We start from the raw sequence: 26,412 nt of genomic DNA, 5'->3' as shown, positions 1-26,412 counted from the left end.
CCAGAGAGGTTGTGGATCTCTGTCCTTGGAGATATTCAAAAGTCATCTGGACAGGTGTATTGGGTTTATGTGGCAAATTTTGGGTAGCAGGGGGGCTTCAGGGGTGGCTTCTGTGAGAAGACACCTGGAGCTGCCCCCATGTCAGACAGAGCCAGTTCCAGCCAGCTCCAAGTCAGACCCACCACTGGCCAAAGCTGAGCCAATCAATAACGTTGGTAGTGCTTCTGTGATAACATATTTAAGAAGGGGTAAAAAATGCTCAACAACAGCAGCTGAGAGAAAGGAGTGAGAAAATGTGAGAGAAACAACTATCAGACACCAAGTTCAGTGAAGAAGGAGGGGGAGGAGGTGCTCCAGGCACCTCCTGGAGATTCCTCTGCCTCCCATGGTGAAGACTGTGGTGACACTGGTTGTCCCCCTGCAGCCCATGGAGGTCTAGAGTGCAGCAGATATCCACCCTGCAGTCCATGAAGGACCGCATGCCAGAGCAGGTGGATGTGCCTTGAAGGAAGCTGTGACCCTACGGACAGCCCATGCTGGAGCAGATTCCTGGCAGGAACTATGGCCTGTGAAGAAGGGTCCATGCTGGAGCAGGTTTTCTGGCAGGACTTGTGGCCCCATGGGGGACCCATGCTGGAGCAGTCCATTCCTGAAGATCTACACCCCATGGAAAGGACCCATGCTGGAACAGTGCTTGAAGAACTGCAGCCCAATGGAAGGACGCACTTTGGAGAAGTTCGTGAAGGACTATATCCCATGGGTGGGACCCCACACTGGAGCAAGGGAAGAGCATGAGGAGGAAGGAGCGGCAGAGGCAAAGTGTTATGAAATTACTGCAACCCCCATTCCCCATCTCCTTGCACCACTCAGAGGAAGGAGATAGAGAAGTCAGGAATGAAGTTGAGCCTGGGAAGAAGGGAAGGGTGGGGGGAAGGTGTTTTTTAGATTTGTTCTTATTTCTCATTATACTACTCTGATTTGACTGGCAATAAATTAAATTAATTTCCCCAAGATCAGTCTGTTTTGCCTGCAACAGTAAATGGTAAGTGATGTCCTTGTCCTTATCTTGACCCACAATCTCTTTTTGCCATATTTTGTCCCCCTGTCCATTTGAAGAGGGGGAGTGACAGACCAGCTTGGTGGGCACCTGCCAGCCAGCCAAGGTCAACATACCACAACATGTTCCTGAGCAACTGGCTCTAGGTGGCCTTGCTTGAGCAGGCGGGTTGGACCAGATGACCTCCAGAGGTCCCTTCCAACCTCAACCATTCTGTGATTCTGTGAAATAGACCTTGATTATTTGGAATTCTGAAAGTGTTCAACCCTCTCTGAAACATCACTGCATCATATAGCGTTTCTGCAAAATCAGTATCTGTATACTTGTACAGAGTACTTATCTAAGCTTCATATCTTCCATCAGATTTAAGGTCCAGATTGATGGGATATGTTCTTATTGTGTGTGGTCGGAGTGAATTGAGTTGTGGATTTAGCGCAATGGGTCACTTTCTCCTTTGTGTAGAACTGAAAGTTTCAGGAGGGGATCAACAGAGTGATTTCACATACTTGATCTTTTCTGAGGTTCAAGAAATACTTCCTGTAGAGCAATTGACTGATAGCAGTAAGGTCTGCAATATATCATATTATCATGGATATTTGTCACTTGTTCTTTTCACCCTTGTATTCTGAAGCCCACAAATGAAAAGCCAGAAAACATTGTTTTGTGAACGTGATATCTGCAAATGTAGGATATACATATCAGAGAAATTCTTGTTGGTTTTACTCCTTTAAAAATAATTTTATGTGTTCAAAATATTTAATAATATGGAAGGCCAGATGCATCTTTTTTTCTTCTAATATTCAGGTTTGAGATAAGTTCTTGAAGGACTGATAATTCTTGATTGACAATAATTTCTTTTAGAAAAAGAAAATTCCCAGAAAGTGGAACAGAAAATACTTTTGATTAAACACAATAGTTTCTTGAAATTAATCTCTCAAGTATGTGAAGAAGCATTGCTTTTTTTTTTTATTTATTTTCAAATCCTTGTGAGGTTAAATTATACAGAATTCCATTGTGTGATATTTTTTCTATTCTTCTAACATTAGAAACATGGATTTCATACCACCTGTCATACTATAACTCTTTTCCTATTGGCTTCTGTTTAACTATGAGCTGTTCCTGTTAGCCTCAATTTGGAAAAAAAAATGAAAGATAACTTTTAAGTACTTGATTTTCAGCTCACTGAAATCAATTGGACAGCTTACTTCATCTTCTAAAACAAAAGAAGCTCTAATATAAGCATTTTCACCTTACCCCATGTTATTACCATATTTTTTTAATAAGATTGATAGGGTTTTTCTTTTTTTATTTTTGATTGGAATTTTTTGGTGTAAATCAAAATTCTCTGAATTCCTTTGACCTCTTTGGAATTCCATGGAATCCATATAGCATGTTCAAATCTGAAGAATATTTAGTCCCTTTCATATTTTCACTCACCGCTGTGTATACTGTCCAGAAAAAAATTAAATAGGCTGATTTAATTCCTTCAGTGATATTCCATGAATGTAAGTACTCAACTGAACCTCAGAGATCCAGTAAAACCATAAAGCTATCCTATAATTTCCGGACATGGTGGATAACGCAATTCATTTGTTCTTTCCTGGGAATTCATGCATCTCAGGAGTACTACAGATGCCAAGTTCCTCCTTTGATGTACATGGTTAGCAGTAAGGAACTCAAATCTACTACAAAATGAGTTTACAAGGACCTCAATTTTCTTTGCAGTTTGTTGTGGGTTTTTTTTCCCTTTATTGGGTAGACTCCAATCCATTAAAAAAAAAAAATTCTTTTTTTCTGCAAAGGCTCAGCTATATCAGTGGCCTAAACTGGTGCTTATCTTAATAATGCTTCATTCAAACTCTTTATTGTCATAGAGATTCACTCAAGAAATCAATAAATGAAACAATTTTCCTGCAGTTGTATTCTACATTTGGGGTTTGATTTTTGCACATATACTACTTTGACATAGATAAAACTTTGAAAAGATACAACAGTACTAACAAAGGAGGTGAAAAAGTATGTCTAAGGAGTTAGTGGGTTTGTGCATTTGCTTAGATCCAAATTGCTAAGCAGGTGCGCAAGTAAGGAAAATTAGCATTTCTGAATTCATTTTATTCATATTCAGTAACATCTTTTCTTTATTCTAGCTTAGAATTTTGTAGCTCCAGAGAGCCAAGAAATAATGTTAATTCCTCCTTTTTCTATGTATCTTGCAAATACTTTTTTGCATTTATTTACCATACTGGTTGTCAAGTTTGGAGTCCTCCAGAAATTGGAAGCTTATGGCACATTCTTTTTTCATCTGTCTGGTGAAGTCATTACTGGTCCTATAGAAGTGGTTGCCAAATACCGAAGTAGATAATATTCATGTCACCTCATTTTAGCTATGTAAAAACTTAAGTTCTTGCTCTTGCTCTTGCTCTTGTGCTCTCTCTGTCTCATTAGTGGGAATAACTGAATTCATCTTGCTTGTTTTAAATGCTTAGGAAAGGTATGTTGACCTCTAGAATTTTCTATATCTGCCTGTTGACTACAGAATAAGTTCAGAATCTCATCTAAACAGGAATTTAACACTGAAAAAGATAGAATGAAATCAGACAGTTCTCACTTTTGCGGGCCAGTAAGACCTTAATAAACTTTACAGAAACTATTTTGACCAGCTAACATGAACATACATCTTGAGTGTTTATATCATGTTTCCAACAGAGTTTAATTATTTAGATTTAGGTCAGGAAGATGATACCATATTGCTATATTTGTACCTTTAATAAAAGTAAAACTAGTCCTTAAAATGCCATTTATCTTTGATGGGGTCTGAGAAAATCAGAGATCACACTAATGTCGTGTTTAAACATTGTTTCTTTTGAGTTAGCTGGCATCCGGTATTAACAACAGTATGAACTATCCAAAGTTTATTCCAGAAGCTAGCGATAATGAACCCAAAACTTCACTAACTCCAGGTAAGGACATGTAAATCTAAAACCGGCATTTCACTCTTGTTGGGAATGAACCGCCCCCACCCCAAAAAAAACCACAAAATTTTGAGCCAAAACACATCACCATACAGTTGACAATACAGGCACACATAGTGCTGGGGTACCTGATGCCTTCCCCCAGTGTAACACCTTGAAGCTTCTTCTGGAGGAAGAAGCTGAAACTCAAGATTGTGATCAAAAATGTCAACTTTTTAAGCTCTTTGGTGAATACCAAAGGCTACACAAAAGGTATCATATTACTTTGAGGAGTAAAGAGAATTAGGGTGAATGATGTGTACAATAGATGTCCTACCTTTAGGCTGAAGAGTCTATATGTATCTTTGACTCACCCACAGTACCTGGCAAGATCAGAATCTCAGTTCAGTTACTGCATTGAAATGAAACAGCTCTCTGCCTTACTGTCCTGCCATACAGAGAATTTATTCCACCTAAAATCAGATGCTTCATTTGAATGCACTGAATGAACTGAGTTTCTCATCTTGCCAGGTACTGTGGGTGAGTCAAAGATACAGACAGACAGTAGATTACTTCCCCCATTAACAACTTGAGGGCATGAGTCCACTGTGGCTGTTAAGCCCTTTAATGGGTATCTCTTTCAACTTTCAAATATCCTGCAGTAAAGCTATTAGGAACCTACTGTGGGGCATGCAGGTAATAGTCTGTCCTCTGTGTGTTGTACTGTGATGAATCTATTGAGCGGAAACTCTAGCAGCAGCAAAACTGTGTTCTGGATAAAGCCGGGGGAAAGCAGCAGAGACTGATATCTGGAGTCAGAGAACTGGCTTGTGAGATGCATAAAGGGAACTGCCTTGGGACAGACAACCAAACTCAAGCTTTTTAATGGAGGATAACTTGCAGCAGTCTACTGCAGGCAAGATGTGCCAGCCATAGTGTCATAGGTGGGGACGATCTACGATCTGACCTTGTGTTATTGTCAGAATTAGGACATTTCTGTGCTTAGGAAAGGTGTAGGTCCATGCTGTAGGTCCACGCTTTGGATCTAGAGACAGTGGCTTATTGTTTATGTGCTGTCCCTAAAAAGGCAACAAAAGAGGCAAAGAAAGGGAAAATGTGAATGGACTTCCTCCCTTTTGGTATCTGTATCTGAGTCGGCCATCTCAGGCTGTTTTTGCAGCCAGTGAAGAGACATGGGCATTTTTAGGGCACAATTCATCTGATATATTTTAGACAGTGACTTTTCAGTGAGATGAATCACAGTGTACAAATACTTATTTTCTGTATTGGCTCTAAACTGTGCCTAAGTGTGACTAGCTCAGACATTCACATCATAGGTGTCTGTGTTTGGTCAAGTGAATGTCATTCTAAGAAGAAAATGAAAAACAACTCCAATGAGTTCTCAAACAATGGGGCATACATCCAACAGACATATCCCAAAACTCAGTAATGGAGGAGTGAACTGAAAGTGTCACCTCAGGAACTAGGACTTCATGCATCAGTCAACAAAGTTATTATGTGCTCCTCTGTTGTAGTCATTCCTGGGAGCCTTGTTTGAAAAGATTCCATCTCTCTTGTCATTAAGGGTTACTAAATCTACTTACATCATCATTCACTAGAAAACCATAGGGTACTGGAGATTTTAGGAGCATTTACAGTAGTGTTTCATAACATTTCTGAGTTAGACTGTTAGTTTCCCTGAGCCTTCTATAATATCACTGGTGGCGAGAAGCCTCTACAAAAGGTGATTCAGAATAACATTGCAAGGTAGATGCTCTAAAGGAATCAGTCTGAGCAAAGTGGTATGCATGCCATCACATAAGACTCACCATAAAACTAATTTCTGGATTTCAGGAGCTATTTAAAAATAAGATAACTAGTGTACCTACAAAGGGGCAAAGCTAGGAATTGATATGAAATGTAAAATAAAAAATCAAATTCTTTTTTAACCTGCCATGGAGAATTTATATATATATTATTTGCATTTTTATTTTATTTAAGATATTGTGGACATTTTGGTTGTTTCTCTTCTCAGTAAAAATGCTTCATTTTACTCCTAGTACATAGGACCAACTAAAAGTTTAAATTAGCAGTCGGTCTTGTTTGAACTTTACTTGCAAAGAAATGTAAATTTTTTAGTGAGCAGCTCTTTTACTGTACTTCTTTTTCCACAAACTCTAAAATTCCCTTTCTTCTGTAAACTATACTGTAGTTACTGGTATTGTAAAAATGAGAAAAACAGATGATAAAAGTGCACATTCAGACTTATTGAACTTATTCTTGACCATACTGAGGAAAGTTCCTTCCTGTCCATGTATTGTGTTCAACTGAAATAACTGTTTTACTTATTAACCATATCTTTATGATATTGATATGATTTAAGACACAAAAAGTGAAAGCCTTCTGTCACTAATCTGAAGCAATATTTTACAGTTTCTTCAGAGGAAAAGTGGGTTGGAAGTTTACCTTAAAAGACTCTAGAGAAAATTATCAAAGATGTTTTTTAAGATTTATTCACACCCTGCTACAAAGCTTTGTTTATTTAACTATTTCTTGGAAAAAATTCAAAAATTCAAAAAACATTTTTTGTCATTAGAAGGCTTGATAGCAAATAATATTTTATTGCCATGGCTTGAGCTTATTTATAATAAGTGACATACAGAATAGTGGAAAAGGTCATTTAAGCCTTTATTGATCATCATGTTTGTCATATGCTAAGGATAAGAAAGTCTATTCACCACATCTGACAGGTTGCCTGTATCATCCAGGCATTTTGTTGATGGTTTTTCTTTAGGGTTTCTTTTCTTAAAAAAAGACAGGGGGCGGAAAGTGTTTTGCTGGGTTACAAAAATATCTCTGGCACAACCTAACAGATACCACTAAACATAATGTTAGTAAACAGATAAATTGAAGCTGGAAGCAAAATGAGATAAGCATCTCCTAAAAAAATTGGAAACTAATCTGGTACAAGACAGAGGTAGTAATCCCTTCTCCTTCCCTACTATCCCTTTGAATAACAGTGCATCAATTTAATGAAATGAGGCTCCAGCTGCTCATTGGATAGCAGAGATTTCCACAGAGAGATGCATGCAGAAGTATGCAGGCTTTGGAGAGATGTTGCCTACCCAAATGGAACTAGTTTTACTTGACAGGTCACAGAGATATATGGCAGCATGGCCCTGCTCACTGAAAGCAGCTTTAGATAAGTCCATGTGCTCACAAGAGTTCCCATGCTACTCACCTTCATGGACCTGAAATGTCTGTTAGCTCGACATGTAGCTATTCATCCAAAGCTTCTTCTCACTCTGCCTAGAGCCACTTTTCTGAAGTCTACAGGAAATCTGATGATTAAGGTTGAAATCATCATCATGGCAATTGAAAGCTGCTACTGTACCTGGTCTGCTTCCTTTCTATGAAGCATTTATTTGCAAGGTCTCTAATGTAGCATTAACTCAGAAGGGAGAAGCAGTGATGATACTTGCAACAGCAGCTATTAATCCCTCCCACTACAGATCCTGCTTAGCTTGCATGACCTAATTGCATTACAGTGCAAGATAACATGTTGCAGATTTTATGGTACCTTTAAAACCATCTCCATTAGTTATGCAATCAACATTAATTAATGTAATAGATCAAGACCAGACTAGCCCATAAATCGCAAAGTCCACTGAATAGCAAAAATACTTTTAATTCTTTCTTGTTAAAAACCATATAAATGCAATCAAGACTACCAGATTGTGAATCCATTAATAGCTTCAGAGATATTAGCTGGATTTCTGCTAGTTAATCTGGCTGCAAAATCAGAGCTGAAGATGACAAATTTTGGATGTATCTTGTCCACACTGGATTGCTTCTACTGAAAAGAAATGATCACAGTACTATATTTTGTGTGTGACAATATATGAAGTTCAGCACACAACACATTTTAAAAAAAACAAGGAACAAATGCAGCATTTTATAAAGAATTGTTTTCATTTTATAGAGCCTATTCATCAAAACTTACTGAAGTTTGTTGGGGTTTTTTTAAAAAAGAATAAGCCAATTGTTGGTCCCACACACCCATACATAGTTTTCTAAGCCTTCTTTATGGAATGAGTTATTTTATTGATCAGGAAGCTGCTGTCTGGGTGCTCAGTGGAAAGTCTTAATGAAACACTTATCTTAGAAAAAGATTAGTAGTATGGCCAGTGAAAACCAATTTTCTCGCATTTAATCTCCTAATCTATTTTACATTATTTCCCAGGGGTACCATGAACTTCACAGACACTTGACTTTGTGCAAATAATCAATTATATGGCAGAATCTCATGAGTTTGAGAGTTGCTCTATAACAGTTAGCCACCTTTCTAAATGGACTGTTTCCTCTTCTGAAATACTTAAACCTAGCCTAACTAGAGGATAAAGGACCCAGAAATGTTATTTAAAAAAAAAATAACATTATTTGGTAGTCACCCAATAAAAATTCATTGCTTTTTGATCTTGGCAGGATGCCTCAAATGCATATTATTATGTAAGTTCTGTGAAACAATATGTAAGGATGCAATGTTAAAACATCTTTCAATACCTGACATAGGTCCATTACAAACTACACAAAGAGTATTCCCCCAGAAGTGCATACTTCTCACAAAAGATGTTCCTTGCTCCTCATCATATAAAGTCTCTCAGGGTTGCGCATCTCTGGTAATGCCACCTTCTGACAGGCCACGGGCACTGCAAAGCAAGAAGAGGATAGAGAAGGTTTATCAGAACTCAGTGGCTAGCATCACATTTTGGGTTAAGGCTACAGCAAACGATTGGTCCACATTACTCATACACTTATGCAACTGCATGGAGGGTCTTTTTTTTTTTTTTTTTCTTTTTCTCTCCACATCAGGATTACAAATGTCTAAATGATTGCAGATGACACAAAACTGGGAGGAGTGGCTGGTACACCACAGGGTCATGCTGCAATCCAAAGGGACCTCGACAGGCTAGAGAAATGGGCTGACAGAAACCTCATGAACATCAACAAGGAGAAGTTCAAAGTCCTGCACCTGGGGAGGAACAACCCATGCACCAATATATGCCGGGGGCCACCCAGCTGGAAAGCAGCTTAGCAGAAAAGGACTTGGGGGTGTGTGGTGGACATGAAGTTGAAGAAGAGCCAGCAATGTGCCCTTGCAGTAAAGAAGGTGAATGGTATCATGGCTGCAAAGCATTGCCAGCAAGTCAAGGGTAGTCATCCTTTCCCTCTATTCATCACTAGTGAGGCCACACCTCGAGTACTGGGTCCAGTCCAGGCTCCCCAGTAAAAGAGAGACATGGAGAGAGTCCAATGAAGGGCCATTAAGGGACTGGAGCATCTCTCCTATGAGGAAAGGCTGAGAGAGCTGTGACTGTTCAGCCTAGAGAAGAGAAGGCTCAAGGGGAATCTCATCAATGTAAATAAATACCTGAAAGGAGAATGCAAAGAAAATGGAGTCAGGCTCTTTTCAGTGGTGCCCAGTGACAGGACCAGAGGCAATGGGCACAAACTGAAACACAGGAGGTTCCCTCTGAACTTCAGGAAACATTTTTTTACTGTGAGGGTGACAGAGCACTGGCACAGGCTGCCCAGAGAGGTTGTAGAATCTCCCTCCTTGGAGATATTCAAAAGCTGTCTGGACATGGTCCTGTGCACCCAGCTCCAGGTGGCTCAAATGGAACAGGGGGGTTGGACCAGATGACTTCCGGAAGTCCCTTCCAACCTCAACCATTCTGTGATTCTGTGATTCTGTGGAAAAGCTACTCATATTTCTGTTAGTTGAGGCTACAGGATGTGCTGTAGAGAAAACCATGACCAGATTTAGCCAGGGTCAGATGAAACTTTTCTCCTTAAGCTTAACTGGCTTTGGTCAAACATTTACATCAATTTCCTTTTCACCACCAAAATAAGTTTGTCTACATCTCTGTGCAATTCCATTACAACAGTGATGCCCAGGGTATGTGATTATGGCAAAGGACAAGCTCTTAGCCATACACCTCAAGTAAGACACTATGGGACCTTGAGGCAAAAGTTAGCTCACAGAATAAGTGTTGCTGAGAGATTAGCTCACATAGTCTGTTCTTTGGGTGAAGGGACTGAGATCTGCAGGAGTGTCTTCAGACCAGGATGTCCCTCTAGTTTATTCAATTTGGTGCCTAAAGACTCAAGGAATTTGGTTTGCCTGACAGCCTGTTGTAAGTGATAATCACTGTACCCACATACTATAGAAATGTACTGTATGATAATTGTCCATAAAAGTTTTGGCTTGCTGTTGAATCTATCAGTGCTTGTATCCATGTCTTCCTTTCATTCATTGATGAGTCAATGGATAATATCTATTGAATATCTATTTAACTCAATCCCTATCCTCATCGTCCTATAAATTCTTTCCTCTGAACAGTGCCCAGTGCTATTTTCAATGCTCAAGCATTCCTGCCTGTATTTCTGATGCAGCCTAAACCCCCACTCCTGTATCTCTAGAAGCTTCTAATCTCACTCTCTCTGGATGTTACAGTGAGCTGTCTCTTCCCTCTTCATGCCCATGCTGTTTTATTTTCCCCTCTGCTTTGTCTCCATGGAGCAGAACTTGAGGGCTATTTCAGATTTCTTTGTCATTTTTTCTTGCCTTCCAGGCTCTTTCCACATCCCATTAACTCATTGTCTGTATTATTTTTCTAAAACCCATCTTTTACACTACAACATACTTGATAAAATACATCCAGTGGTATACACTGCCATCCATCCAGTGATAGATTAGATAGTGCTTTACCGTCTAAGTCAATACGTCTTCACACTTCTTAGTCATCTCTTCCCCTTGATTAGACTTGACTCCTCCATGCCAGAAGAAATACATTACATTTTGCTCAGAGCGCTACGGCCAAAGTAAGTTTTGTGGCTCCATTTTATGTCACTCTGAAGCTGTCAGACAGGAAAGACACTTCATCCTCCAATACCCACATCGAATTTAAGCTCTTTAGTTTTCTGTATTGTTTGGTAACTTGCCTCGGCTGAAACATCTGTTTCCTCCCAAACGCTCACCCCTTTTCCCAAACTGTTGGGGTCTGTATATATCTGTATGCTACACCAGTGTTTGAAATAATCTCTCACTTTCTGCGGATCAAGGATCAATATGCCTTTCAAATCCTTTTTTAAAACCCACTTCTTTTGCCCATCCTTTTATCAGTGTTAATTTTGAGTAATCTGCCTATTTATATACCACTTTTTTTAACTTTCTATATCTAGAATATAAATTTCAGAAGACATGATAATCTGTAAACCATTTATTTTGAGCATGTGGAGCTACACAATGATAAGCCATCCAAAAAATGTACTTATGGGCAGCTTAAAACCTGAGCTCTACCCTCTGGATTTGTTAGCCTCATTCTGAGTTAAACCTTCCTTTCCCTCAGACCAGTTTTTACTTCCCTGCTGCCAGTGACAGCAAGCATCCTGCCTGTCAGCCTTAAACATTGTATATGTACTTTCAGGCTTTCGGTAAGACAGACAGTGAATCTTGCTAGGAGTCTATCTGAGCCCAATGGAATAGCCTATCCATTATAATTTTCCAGTTCACTACCTACTGTAGCTCAAATGTATATCACAACCTAGGGTTTGTTTTTTTCATCTTGTATAAGAAGACCATGAGACATGCAAAATTTAATAATAACATGTAATAAAATCCCTGTTTTCCCTTTTCTTTTCTTTTTTTTTCCCCTTTTTTTTTTCTGAAAGTGTTTCCTTTGCCACTTTGTAAAGAGGACTGAATGCACTCCTTGAGGCATCATGTGCAGCCTTCCAAAAAGAAAAGCTGAAAAGCAAATTGGACAAGCATTAAGAACTGCAAGTAAAGCAATTCAATTACACAACGGTGGAATGGTATGTCACAAGGCTGAGGAATGAAGTACTTGCTTCTGAGTGTCTTAGTCAAATCAGAGATTGCAATAAAGTTCACAAGGGGTTTAATAATCCAATCATGGGGTTCTGTGTGTTATCTACGGATTTTGGTGATATAATAAATGTGGTAGTGGATCTGCTCTACTGTACATCCTGGAATACAGACTCTGCAGTGACAGGCAAAGCTATGTGCCTGATTTGAAAATATTATAGAATAAAAGTAATGCAGTTGCCATTTCTGACAGCCATCAGTTCCTCTGCAAATAAGCAACTTTTATTGAGCTGCTGGGGCACTGCACTCAAGCAGACCAGAATATAATACAAAGATGATCATGTTGCTGCATCTCTGTACAGCTGTAGATACAAGCAGATTCACTGTATTGGTTAGGTAAGGCTAAGTTGAGTTGGCACACTTAAGGGTAAAGGAACACCACAGGGCCTTTTTACTTATCTGTTTGAGGAGGAAACAGATCAGGAAAGTAAACAATAATCTCTGAAAGCAGGACAAAGCACAAATCCCTAGTATTGTCAGAGAGTGATGAAGAATTAGGGTGGATTGAATATGAAATGGTTCACCACAGTGAGTGTGCATGTATGTGGTCTGGAGAAATTATTACAGGGCTGGCAAAAAGCCTTTTCCTCTGAGAAAGAGGAAAATAAGGAAAAAATCTTGCTTTGTCTCATTTTTTCCTCTTGGGAACAGCTACATTGACATCATAATTGAAAGATGTTTAAATAATTTTAACAGCTTTAATTTAAATATTTTAATTTCATTTTTTGGTTTCAAGGACTTGGCTTATTAAGAACAGACTCTTACTGGAAGGTCATTTGGGATTTGCCTTTTAAAACAACAATTTTTAAAATTATTCTCAGTGTTGCAAATTCTGCAAGAGAAAGCAGCACATTATCATGTGAAAATCAGTCTTGGCCTTTACATATCTTTCACACCTTTTCAGACTCTATAAAGAACAGCTTCTTCACACTGTAAAGGTATGTAATTGAATTTTTTAGCTCACTGTCTTTTAATTGCTGTATCATTTTAGAAAGTCAAAAGAATTGTAGTTTCATATTACTATGTAAAACTGCACATGTATGTGTGATGGCAAACATATACTGAGGGATCTGGGATCTGAAGAGATCTCTGAAGAGACTGAGGAAAACAATACATCTCATTGAGAGAGGAAAATATTTATAATTCATGCATGTTTATTAATTATTACATTTAAATGCTTAATGCCAGCTTTATGAAACAAATTGCATTTATACCATCCTGATAGCTACTTAATTGTGCATGAATAATGAAGGCATGAAATCTTCAAGCAAAGCTCTGACTTCAGAATTGAATTATGAGTTGAAGCCTTTTTTTCAATATCAGAGTCTTAGTTTTGAGTAATGGTGAATATTCTGCTCAAATGGTCTTAAAGAACATCAGGGCTCTCACTGTGGAAAGTTCTGAGACTATTTTTCAAAAGATGACTGACATCACCAGCAAGAAAGGTAAAATTTACCTTTTTTTCCTCACAAATTTCACTTGCGTAGTACTCCACTATGCAATGTTACAGATTGGAAACGGAGCTGCAAGAAGCAGTAGTTCTAGGAAACGTAAGGCATTCTGTATGTTTGTATGTATGAGTCTGTGCACATTTTTAGCTAAAGGCTTACAGTGTAAGTATGCTAAATAGTACCTTCAGACAAACTGGTTGGAAGGAACAGCTTTAGGAGCAAGTTGAAGGCTGGCAAGAGCGCGTCCGCACTGCCATCTGGTGCCAGCGATCGCGCCTGTGCCTCCTCCGTGATGCGGGGTCCGAAACAGGTCGCACCCTAGTTGGGGGTGTCCTTCCCTTTGGTTCCTTCAGTTGGTATGAGCCTACCAATAGGTCTTATGAACAAAGAAACATTACTGGAACGGTGTTTTGCTTTCAACCATTTCACGGACTCTATCTGTAAAATAAGAATGTTGTAATAACTTTGTGTGAAACCAACACAAGAAATGCAAGTGTTTTCCTCTGAATGGTGGCCATACCGGGCTCTTCTCTTCCCGTAAATCAGCATTAGTAATGACAGTCCTGTGTTCCTCCAGTCTCACCTGCGCAATCCCCTCAATTTCTATTCCTAATCCAACATAGTAATGATCTAAAGAAAACTGCATAGGGAAAAACTAATATAACCAGCAAACGTAGTTGCAAGTCCCCTTCCTCACACTTAGGGACTTCAGTCAGGCTGCTCAGATGAGGGAACTGTGTAATACTGCAGTCCAACCAGTAAACTTGGCACATACAGTCATCTTGTGACTGAAAAGACACTTACGTATTCCCAAGTTTTCCAAAGAAAAACTTCAATGTGTGCAACTCTAGTGCATCTCTTACTCCTGAAGCTGCAAGTGGCTGCAAGCACTCCAATCCAGACTACCTGAATCTTCAATAGTCAGGCTGCTTCATGCCATTCTCTGAGAAGTGTCAGTATTTAATCCATCTGGTGATTCTCTGATAAGTTTTTAAAAGAGTGTATTGCTTTGAAAATCAGTAGTTATGCTGGGAGAAAAAAAGAAAAAAAAAAGAAACAAAATTAAACCCAAACTGTATGTGTAATATGGTCTTTTCTAAAACATGGGCAATCTTTCACTTCCACAACAGCCTGCTGGAATCCACAGACACCCAGCAACCACTGTGCTGTCACGGGGCGGGGTTTGGAGATCCATGGCCCTGACAGCTCCTTCCTCATGGTTATTTTCATTAGATATTAAGGAAAATGAATTTGTTGCCTTAACTTAAAAAATAGCTACATTGGGTTTTTTCAGCTTCAGGATAATCAGTCCGCTGAAATTCAGCCCACCCTCAAATAAATAGGGGCAGAAATATATATTGTTATTAATTCTTTTTTTTTTCCCATTGTGCAACTTGTAAGTTGTTCTTATTCTCAACATAGTGTTTTTAAAATCATTCTGTGTACAACTGGTGTCCATTTACTGCAGTTCATCTTGAAGCCATATGAACAAAACTTTGCAGTTAAACATTTGCATTACTAATACTTGATGTATTTACCTCCCTGTTCTCTAGAGTCTAATGGACTCACATTTTATACTGTTAGATATATTTAATTAGTTTAGCAAGCCAAATATAGATTGAATTTTGCACTTGGAAGTTTTTTTGTTATTAGTCCAGAAAATTTTCTATATGACATGACAAATCTTTTATGGAACTCCTAATTGGGCCTATTTTGTGTCAGTTTAGATGTTCAGCACTTTCAAAAATGAAGGTATTTAAATGCTGAGTTTAACCACTGCACATGAAGTGCTCTTTACTACTTCACATAGGCTAGCTTTAAACTCTCCATTTGTACGTGACTTCAATATATTAAATTTGATAGACAGACATTGTTATGGACAATAACCAAAATACATTGGTACTTAAACAAGTGAGAACATAAATGGTGAGTTTATAATCTACTTTTTAGTTAAGAATCCCTCAGAGTTTGGGCAGTCTGATTTGCAGTCTGTTTCTTTAGTTTGTGGCCACATCTTGTTCAAACACAGGTAGTCCTACACAGGTTAATGCTTATGATTTGGCAGCCAGGAACAGTATAGGGCTTGCTTTAAATAGTAAAATGACTAAACTGAATATGTAACATTGTGATATGACTAGTCAGTCCTCTTTCTTAATCTTGAATTGAACTACTGAGTGGCTTTCTGATCCTCTATGCCACCCTTCTTTGTCTGATTCATCTAATTGGGGCAGTAAGGACTTTCCAATACCCTGCTTAGATGTGTCTGGTCTAAAGTAGACATCCTTCTAAGGTAGACATTTCTTCTTCTGGAGAGAGTGAGTCTTTCCTCCAGTGAAAGTCTTTCCATCTTAATACAGACACCTAGGGCCAAGGGATGCTGCACAGTCTTGCTACTACCTTCTTACTGCAGGGAAGGTACCTTGTTTGTGCCTGTCAGTTCTGGTATCCAGACTTTTCCTATTGGCAATGATACTGAGTCATGCAATGGCTTCTTCCTTGCCTGTTGGCTTGAACTGTCTTTAGAAGGAGAGATGGGTACACAGGAAACAGTGCACACCATCTTCTCCTGACATCAAGTTGGGATCTGACCGTTATACATGGGAAACTGAACTGCTAATGCACTCCTGCCACAGTGATATCATAATTCCAGCCTAAAATGGGTAGGATAAAGTATGTTTTTTTCTTTATTGACAAAAAAAAAGAATCTTAAATTATAGTTAATATTGTATGTTAAACTTGAAGATGACCATGATTAAATTAAATTAATTCCACCTTAAAGGGTATAGTCTGTGCGTGTTTGAAGGGATTTGATACATCTGAAGGTAAGTTGGTTTGCGGTCATATTTATCAGATGAATAGTTCTTGTAACACTGTGGTTTTCTTTCCTAGGTGACACTACTGTATGCCTTTCTTCACATGAGACAAAACTTGAAATATTTTGATAAAATGAGATGCTTGCGGAAACGATCAGCTGTGTCGTTCTTAGGAGTCCTTGTCATTTGCTTGCTGTTCATGAACTTGTACATTGAAGATGGTTATGTTTTGGTAAGTTTCTTAGATGGAAGAAATTATCCTGGAACAACAGAACAGGACACATCCCTAGTTAAACAGTAAAGTTCATAATTCCTGCAATTTCCCCTGTCAGCGTACCATTAACAGTGAAGTATCCTCAAAATGTGTCCTTTATGATGAAGCCATCTTATCAATATATACTGCACACAGGGTGTGTCAGTAAGATCCTAACAGTCCTTTTCACAGAAGTAAAATATGTCATTGTTCATTGGAGGTATGGGAGATAATGAATGTAGCAAAACATGGAGACATCTCTGTCAGATATCTTCCTTTGAGTCAAAACACCCCCTGTATTTTCCATACTTCTGGATTTCCCTCAATTTTAGCATTGAAAATCATCTACATCTGAAATATTCAGGTGAGCTAGGAGCTCCTTTTTCAGTCCACACTGCAAATCTCACCTGTGAATACTCTATTAAACAATATACTAGAAATACAATTATAAAAGAGAATTTACACTGATTCCATACATTTCAAGCTCCTTGCATGAATAATTTCTTTTTAGTGCTTTTGTTCTGTGTTTTTGTCACTTCCTGTATCCCAGATTTGAGTCTGGCAGGTTCAGTGCTACAGCATTAACAATTAGACATAAATGATAGCTGGTGTAAGTTTATGATTGTGAAAAAGATTTATTGAAAGATCTGTGTTAGGAATCTCAACAAGTAAGCTACTAGCAAGGTAACCTAACTCTGCAATTTATATGTAACCTATGGCTGTCTCAGTGCCGAATGCCAAGTAAGCTCTGAAGACTTGATTAATGGATTGAATTTCCGGTTCATCTGAGGTTGGACTGGGCCCAGTAAAAGAACATGGTAGTTTAATAACTGGAGCTTGCAAATAGTAAAATGACTAAACTGAATATGTAACATTGTGATCTGATTACACAGCCCTCTTTCTGGAACTTGAACTGAACTACTGAGCAGCTTTCTGATCCTCTATGCCAACCTTCTTTGTCTGATTCATCTAATTGGGACAGTATGGGCTTTCCAATATTCTGAAAGGTGAAGTCCGATCTCGGTTGGATCTGAAAAGCAACCTCACCGTATGAAAAACGTGCAATACATAAACAGTAAAATCTTACATGAATTTACCAAACCATAGATAACTTCCTAGTAATTTAAACGTAAAATATTATAACTTTACTTATAAAAATATTGTAAATACTATTAAGACTATCCTACTACTTTTTAAACCATTGGAAAGATAACCCATGTTTCTAGCATGTTACTCCATTACAGACATATTGCTTTCTCTAACAGTACTTTCACTAAGGTTTTCCGCTATGTTTTATTTATTCATCATTTCTTGATTGTGATCGAATTTGACCTGGCTTATCACTTTTTTTTTCCCCAGTAGTATTTTCCCTGATGCTTCTTCTCCTTTCACTAATTGCTTCAAAGTCCCCCAGATGTTTCTGAAAGTGCTTTTCTTATCACTGCTAATGGTGTTCCTCTTCGTTTGTTTTTGAAATCTTTTCCTGTCCTATTTGCCAGCTCCCCAGATGGCTCCATGTCTTATTCTTAATTTGCTCTTTTTTTCCCCTTTTTAGAAATCCACTCTCTTTCATTGCTTCTCTCATCACAGTTCTGGCATGTTTGCATCCATGTAGCTCCCAGCCAAGTCTCTTGCCAAGTCTCCTGACAGTTCTCCCAGATCTCTTGATACTTTTATGGTCCATCAAGTATTTTTCAAATGTGTTAGGCTGTTGACTTTTTAGTTTATTTATTTATTTTTATTTTCAACTTTCCTGACCATGTCTGACAGCTCCGTTAACTTGTCTGGTGTGTTTTCTCTGCTGCAGTAAAAGATAAGCAGTTTCAGTGTTGGCGGTGAGGAGAGATACACTGGGGAATAGCTTTCAAGGACAGCAGGCTAAACAGTTCCCCTCAGGGAACAGGAATCTGAAAGTCCTCAGAGTCCCAAAGGCCCTCTGACTTTCTAATTGTAGGGCGTCTCCTGCTGGAATATCTCCTGAAGGTAACTGATAGAGGAAGGGTGCAATTGACCCTGAGTTTCTCTTCTCAGTCTCAGAGAGCAGGCTGTGCAAGGAGATGTGGCACTGGCACCTCTTTCACCAGACGTAAGATGAGATGAGTGGCCTTTTTCAGCAAGTTAGAATGACAAAGTGATCTCACTTTGTGGCAAATCTTAAGAAGGGAGAGGAGAACTTTCCCTTTTTGCTCAGAGACTCTCTTATGTCCGAAGAATCCCTTCACTGTTTTATGCATGGCATTTGCTGTGGAAATGGAAAGTAAGAGCCCACCTGGGAAAATTGCTTAAGTATGTTCGATAGAGGGTATACAGTGCTGATGCATGTGTGTCAGCAGAGCAGTTTAAGATGCTTCTTCTGCAGCATGTGTACTACATCTGATCAAACATTTTGAAGACATACTGAATTAATATAACCTAGATCACAATATCAGTATGATTTGCAGTGTTTTTTATATACATATTCTGAGTTGTAAGTGAACTGCAAGTGAAGCATGCCTTCTGCACTCTCCTATGAATACTAATCATTATTTTGGGCACTATGAAAACAATAGTATTGTAGCTGACACAGCATCCTTAGCAGAGCAGAGTATATCTATAAAGAATGGACAGCTTCTGGCACCTCTTCCCATGGCACCCACAGGAACCTCCTAAGCTCCAGCAAACACTGGAAGTAAGTTAGAGGTTAGTTAACAGATGAAAGCCAGAACCATCATAGAAAAAATTAGAGAAGACAGCTAAAGAAATCTAATCAAGCTCTTCAGCTTCACTGACCTCTGCATAGTAGTCAGAGGTAGAAGAACCAGAATTTAAATTTTTGGAAAAATCCATATTTCAGTTTTGCTTTTCATTCAACACAGGAATGAAAACAACAGCAGTTTAAAAACAGATTGTTAGCCATAAAAAGCACTTCTTAAAGAGAAAAGAAAAAAAAGGAAAATTTTTGTGGTCAGTTTAAATATTTTGCTTGTTAAAATCAAAATATTTTGTCCTGACATTCTCTATTTCTAAACATTTTGAAACTTTTTAAGTACAAAAACCTCAGCAGAATGGGTTCCCACTCCAAGACCTTCTTATATAACGAAGAATTTTGGTGCTCCGTTCTGAACCAATGACACATAATGTTCTGATATTAAAGAAAGGCTGGTTTTAAAAAAATAAAGTTTTTGGACCAGACCATTTTTTTTTCCATTTGACAGTTTTCATGGAATATCTCCTGAAGTTTTGGTGCATTCTCTTCCTAGCCCATTGAGTTACATTTTAATCTGGAATCCGATAAACCTTCCTCTCATAACTTATGAGCAAATGCAAAGTAGCATAGCAGCACTAGAAAGAAATTACCAGAGAGACATTGCAGATCAAGAGAGCATAACAGTGCAGGTAGATGCCCCTGGATGTCCACCAAAGATCTTTACTAAGCTCAGAAGTGGATTATTTACTACTTCTATGAAAGAAAAATAATGAACTTAAAAAGAACCGAGGATCAGTTTACAGAAATATTTCTTTGTGCTATAAAATATATCTTTGACACATTTTTTAATATTTATACCATTAAATATAAGTGCTGTTTCTGTGGTTGTTGTAGTTAGCAGCAGTATTATTGCTGCACAATGCTCCCATTTAATGACAGATCAGGAAGTTTTTAGTGCGTTAACAGGCTATATGTATCAGAAGAAATGAACTCATTCATACACTGGCCTGTCAACAGACTAGAATCAAGCAGTGTAAATTAAATAAGCATTCCTACCTTTAAATTCAGTCTTGTGACACTACAACCTGTTAGATAGTTTCCCTTTTCTTAAGGACTGAGGAACAGATTTTCCCTGAGACCCAACTGAGCTTATGGATAGGGCACTGCTGATGAAGCCACTTCTTCCCTTGTGTGACTTTACTATGGCTCAAGAAGCCTCTTGGAAGAAAAAGACAGAAGGAGGCAGGAAGAGGAGGCATGGTAATAAATTTGCCTTTGTTCTATACCATCAGTGCTCACTAAATCCAGAGAAAGCTTTGGCTGTCTGGATGATCACATGCATTTCGACTTATCACAAATCTGAGTTGGAGCTACTCAGAAAAGTGGCAAAATGAGCCAGATGCCAGGATCTAGTTTCATCTTTCCTTTGCAACAGTTTTGGTGTTTTTTTTAATCACTGAAAACATTTTCAAAAAATCTCCCCTACTTCACCATCGATGAAAATTATCACATCTGTTCCTGACTGATGCTTTCTTATCCTTATTCTGAATACCACAGCATTTTTTGGTAATAATTTAGTGTTTGCAACCTCTCCAGATTTTTGTCCAAAATATTTTTTCTTCTTTTCCTGTTACCGTAATCTGAAGGGTTATGGTAGATTTTCTGTAGCCAAAAATGTATGATATTCAGTAATGGGCTTTTAAAAAATGAGGTGACATCTACATGCTTTCATGAAAGCTGACACTGAAAAATGTTATTCTTGGAAACCTGCCTGTCCGTGTTTCCTCTCTGGCTGGCATTCACAAATGTGTTTCTGTCTGTCTCTCTCCCTATCCTATTCTTTTTGTTTTCTCACTAATAGGAAGGGGACAAGCAATTAATCAGAGAAACAGCCACGCACCAGCTCAACCCAGAGCGCTATGTTCACACTTTTAAAGATTTGTCTAATTTCTCAGGATCTATAAACATTTCCTATCGCTACCTAGCTGGCACGCCTTTGCCAAGGAAAAGTAAGTAACTGCAATCTGAATGTTATGAAATGAGGTAATTTAAAAATGGGTGAAATCCATATAGTCCCTGTGGTATTTCTAGGCAGGATGGTCTGAGTTAAGCAGTGACAATCTCAGAGAGTTAGTGAGACAGCTATTTGTCTCTGCGTAGGCAGTGCCTGGGCAGCTGCCAGTTCAGCCCTAGCAGTGACTGCCCCACAGCCTGGTTACCTTCTGACCAAATGCCTGACTTGTAGTCGTCCTGCAGGCAGCCCCTGGATGGTCTATACAAGCATATTTTTGTGGATCTCCCCCCAGGCCAGAGGGAGATGATTCAGGAAGCAGGAGCAAGGCACATGCTGGTGGTGCTCTGTACCCACCCTCTGAGACCATACTGTCAGCCTCTGTCTGCATAACTGGTAACTCCAATCTAAGGTATGCTTGGGATCACGTAGATACACCCATCAGATTCCCTGTTCTGCCAGTCCAGCAGCTGTGAATGGATCTCCTTGTTCCTTTAGCTGTGATAACAAGGGAGGTGAATTGTGCTATTATGGGGACAGTAAAGGAGGATTCTTCTTGCAGCCATATGCAGATGGACTATCTAGTTATTCTGACTTCAGGAAGGGTTCAAGACTTTCATATTGAAGTGAAATATGGCCATACCTAGCTTTTAGACAGGTGTCCTTTGGGTTCCAAATCAATCATTTCACAAACATAAACAAGGCTCAGAAGTCCAAGCACAGATGGTAAAAGAAAATCATCTGTGAGTTGTTGATCTTCATAGAAAGCTATAAAGTAAAGTTTGTTCAAATTGAATTTGAGAAATTTGGGGCTGTGTAGGCAGAGTGAATGACTTCTGGGGGTTGTACTTCACTGTGCAACTGCATTTTGAGCAGACTTAAGCCTCGAGGGAAAACCTGAATCACTTTATCAGAGCAGTCTTTTACAAACCACAATATTTTAAGAAAGTTGGGGTAGGTTCAACTAAAGTACACCCTGTCAATTATAAAGTCTTAACATTTTTTACATCAGAAGTTAGAAAAATGGAGATATATTAGCAAATATCTGAAAAATAATTATTTGGACTACTGGTAAAAATGCAATGGCAGTGACGCCAAAACAGCAGAGATGAAAATTCTTCCCTTATAATTAAGATGCATCTCCCCCTAGAAAGATGTAACAGCATTAAAAATTATTTATACAAACACAGGTATGCAGTAGTAAGTTCTGTTCTACTTTAATTTTACTTTAAAAAAAAAATCTAAATATGTTCCCTGTAAAATTCTCAATGAGTCCTGAAAGAGGGTTAGAAGAACTACTAGCAAAGAAAAATTGGATAAATTCAGTTAAAAATGAACACGCAGAAAGAAATTATCCATGCAACATTCATGAAACTGTAAAGTTATGCATAAGTGTAACTAGTCTTGTAGAGTGCTTAAAATGATAAAAGTTTTGCAATTAATCTATAGCTCACGTTTTTGTGCTGCATTTCAAAGTTCCTTGCTTTAAAGATACTGTGTGAAACTTATCTCATAATCCCCTTTCTTTTAGCAGATTTTACAGCCCTATCATTGTCTACGTGGTTTCCTCTACCAGGCATATATGTGCACATTGCTTTGGCTTTTGTCCACTACATGCCATTTCTTGCAGTTAACAAGTGAATATTTAATGCAATAGTCTCCATATGTCTATTTGCTTGCAGTGCAATTCTTCTTTCACGAAAAGGCAATAAACGTCCTTTGTTGCATGCAGCTTAATAAGTTCACACACCAAATTTCTCCAACTTCACCATTCAAAAGATTTATTTAATATGAGCACAGCTCTGGAGGATAGCTTTCTGGCGAAATGGTTTCCAATGTCAGATACTCAGTTTTTCTTTGAATTGTCTTTTGTACAGGGTATCTTACAATTGGGCTATCCTCTGTGAAACGGAAAAAGGGAAACTACTTGCTTGAGACCATCAAGTCCATATTTGAGCAGTCAAGTTATGAGGAACTCAAAGAAATCGCAGTGGTAGTGCAGCTGGCAGATTTTGACTCAGCCTGGTGTGAAGGGATGGTCCAGGATATTTCACAGAAATTTGCACATCACATAATTGCTGGCAGATTAATAGTTATTCATGTCCCTGAGGAGTATTATCCTGTACTGGATGGCCTCAAGAGAAATTACAATGACCCAGAGGACCGTGTGAAGTTTCGATCCAAACAAAATGTAGATTATGCTTTCCTTCTTAACTTTTGTGCTAATCTTTCTGAATATTATGTGATGCTAGAAGATGACGTTCGCTGCTCAAAGAATTTTTTGACTGCTGTTAAGAAAGTAATTACCTCACGAGAAGGATCCTACTGGGTGACTTTGGAATTCTCCAAACTGGGGTACATTGGAAAGCTTTACCATTCCCATGACCTCCCACGCCTGGCCCATTTTTTGTTGATGTTTTACCAGGAAATGCCTTGCGATTGGCTGCTCATCCACTTTCGTGGCCTGTTAGCTCAAAAGGAAGTGATACGTTTTAAGCCATCTCTGTTCCAGCACATGGGATACTACTCATCTTACAAAGGAGCTGAAAACAAGCTAAAGGATGATGATTTTGAAGAGGAATCATTTGATATCCCTGACAACCCACCTGCAAACTTGCACACCAACATGAATGTATTTGAAAATTATGAGGCAAGCAAGGCTTACAGCAGCATTGATGAGTACTTCTGGGGCAAAGCTCCTTCTACTGGAGACTTCTACGGGATTGTATTTGAAAAGCCCATTAAAATCAGTAAAATTAAAGTCGTCACTGGAACTGAAGACCGGCAAAATGACATTTTGCATCACGGGGCCCTGGAAGTAGGAGAAAAGATTGTAGGGAGTAAAAAAGGGAGACAATGTACTACTTACTTGAGACTAGGGGAATTCAAAAATGGGAATTTTGAAATAACAGATGTAGAGCACAAAGTTCTGTTTGATATTAACTGCATGAGAATACTTGTTACCAAAAGTCAAAAAGAATGGCTGATCATTAGGAGCATTAGTGTTTGGACTTCACAAACACCAAATCAATAAAGCAAAGCCACTTGAGAAGGTACAGAGTGCATACATTCATCTGAGTCCCAACTGGTGCCACTCCCCAGAAAAACTGACTTATTTCCAACTCTTTACTAGAGACACAGAAAATCTGGGGAAATCACAAAACAAGCAAAGCAATTTATTTTTTACTAGTTTGGAGAGGCAATATACAAACACTTATTTGTTGAATATTTTGAATTTTGTAGGAAATGCAAAGTTCTCAAACCTCTCTTGAGATCTTGAACCCCTTTTTTATTATAATTTATCTGTAAGAGAGATCTGCTGGACTAAACAGAACAAAACAAAACATCCTATAATTACCAAAAGGTTTAAAGCTATGACCAGTATGTTGTGAAAAGAAATTGGGTTGCACCTTACGCACATATAAATTTAAAATGTTATGGTAGTATGCGTTTGTACAATAGTTGGTGATGTGTTTCTTGTAAAGGCAGTTGTGACAAGGAAATCTGTCCTGAAACTGGCAGTTTCATTCTGAGCACTGTAAGAAAATAGTGTGGCTGATCATTGCAACTTCTTTTCAAAAGGGAATGTATGTAAAATTATAAATCTGACTTGACAACCATATAAAAAATAGATAATTGCATCTGTTATTCTGTCTCAACAAATATCCGTTGTTCTTTTTCCTGGGTCCTTTCACTGAAATGAGCACTACTTGGATTCTATATTACTTAGGGGACCAATTTACTCTCCTTACTCGAACAAAATGCCTCATAGTAAGCAAGCATTCTGCTTGAGTACAGATGTCACTATCAAACCCAAGCACCTCAAGGGCAACACTGTTCTCTTAGGCAGACATCTTAACAGATCTCAGCTTCAACATTTTCTGTTCCTTCACGATATACAGAACTCCCCATAAGAAATCCGCACATAGCTGAATACTGCAGCATGCTTTCCAAGGACTATTATGCCTTCCATACCTATATGTCCAGTCCATGTATGATACAAATGTAAAGCGTACCAGGTTAATCAATTGGACATGAATGTAATCACCAGTCTTTCCTGGATGATCTCTAGCCAATAGAGCAGATGCAAAATGAAGAATCTTGATTTAATGAAAAATTATTATGTTTCTAAATTAGTTTTTATTTTTTCTTCAGTTTTCTAATCCTGATCATGGTAGTTTTGTAGACATCTTCCCAATGCCTCTGGTTATTCCCTGTGAGCTTATTTTGCCTGGCTTTAGCCAATAAGCAGAAAAGTTCCCGCAGTCCTCATAACTTCAGTGTCAGCTCTGGGCTTTTAGTGCATCACACAGGGAGGCTGTATAGCTATATGATTTATACTATATGCATACATTTGGATTAGCAGAATCTATGGGTTTTTTTCCTCTAAGAAATTCTCCAGACTCTCTTAGTAGACACACTAAGAAATCCATGAGTATCAAGTGTGACACAGATGAACACTGTATTGTCAATCTCATGAATACTGTGGTTATCATCTAATTGCATGTATGGGTTTCAGTTAAACCTGGAAGGCAAGGATTAAATTTCAAGAATGCCTGCACTGACCAAGAGTGAACTAACTACTGTACTCAGTACATCAAAACCTAACATGGCTATTTCAGAAGGGTAAATTATTCAAAATCTACATAAAACAGCAATGCAATTGCTTTTCCTGGTTCATAAATCCTGATAATTCAAGTCCAGGTTTGGCAAATCCCCCTATACAGAGGTAAGGTAAATTTTAAAATAAATCTGATATATGCTTCTACATAATTCAGAAAAGCATCCTCTTCTCAAAGAAAGTCTTTGCTTCTTTGTTCCTTAATACACATCTAAATCTCTATTCTTCATGTACATATGTTCAGTAAAATAAATTAAAATCAGTGTACATGTTCAATCTGAAAAGGAAAAAAATGCCTTTTTTTTTAAATGAAAAATACATGCTAATCTCAAATGTTTATACTTATGAAGGACTTGCTTTTTAACAGTGATCTCCCATGATTAACAAATAATTAGTTGATAATTAGTCATTAGTCAACACCAATTTTTTTAATGAACTGTCATTCTTCTATTTTTCCTTTCCTTGATCATTAACTATTATGCCAAAGCAAACATAACTAGGTTAACCAGGAACATTACCTTTACTTTTATTCAGAAATGCATTATGTCCAAACCAATCTTCTAAATTAGAATGGAAAATATACTCAATCCCAAGGTTTAAAATGTTCTTGTAATCAAAACA

The 26,412-nt window shown here is 38.3% G+C and overlaps 1 protein-coding gene across 4 annotated transcripts in view; it reads left to right on the top strand.

Moving 5' to 3' along the window:
- MGAT4C (MGAT4 family member C) overlaps positions 1–25,882 on the top strand; it is a 161,819-nt gene extending 135,937 nt beyond the window's left edge. For 2 of the 4 annotated variants that reach the window (XM_075491638.1, XM_075491639.1), the window contains exons 4-8: positions 11,743–11,886; positions 12,693–12,894; positions 16,297–16,452; positions 21,021–21,168; positions 23,048–25,882. In XM_075491638.1, the coding sequence (XP_075347753.1) occupies positions 16,324–16,452; positions 21,021–21,168; positions 23,048–24,204 (1,434 nt within the window). In that variant the 5' untranslated portion in view covers positions 11,743–11,886; positions 12,693–12,894; positions 16,297–16,323 and the 3' untranslated portion in view covers positions 24,205–25,882. Of the gene's footprint in view, positions 1–11,742; positions 11,887–12,692; positions 12,895–16,296; positions 16,453–21,020; positions 21,169–23,047 lie in introns of those variants that run through there. The other 2 variants (XM_075491640.1, XM_075491641.1) reach the window with 2 other exon arrangements.
- Positions 25,883–26,412: the final 530 nt, after the last annotated feature.

Source organism: Mycteria americana, chromosome 1, assembly GCF_035582795.1.
Source record: "Mycteria americana isolate JAX WOST 10 ecotype Jacksonville Zoo and Gardens chromosome 1, USCA_MyAme_1.0, whole genome shotgun sequence".
NCBI lineage: Eukaryota > Metazoa > Chordata > Aves > Ciconiiformes > Ciconiidae > Mycteria > Mycteria americana.
This window is presented reverse-complemented; position numbering and strand designations above follow the sequence as displayed.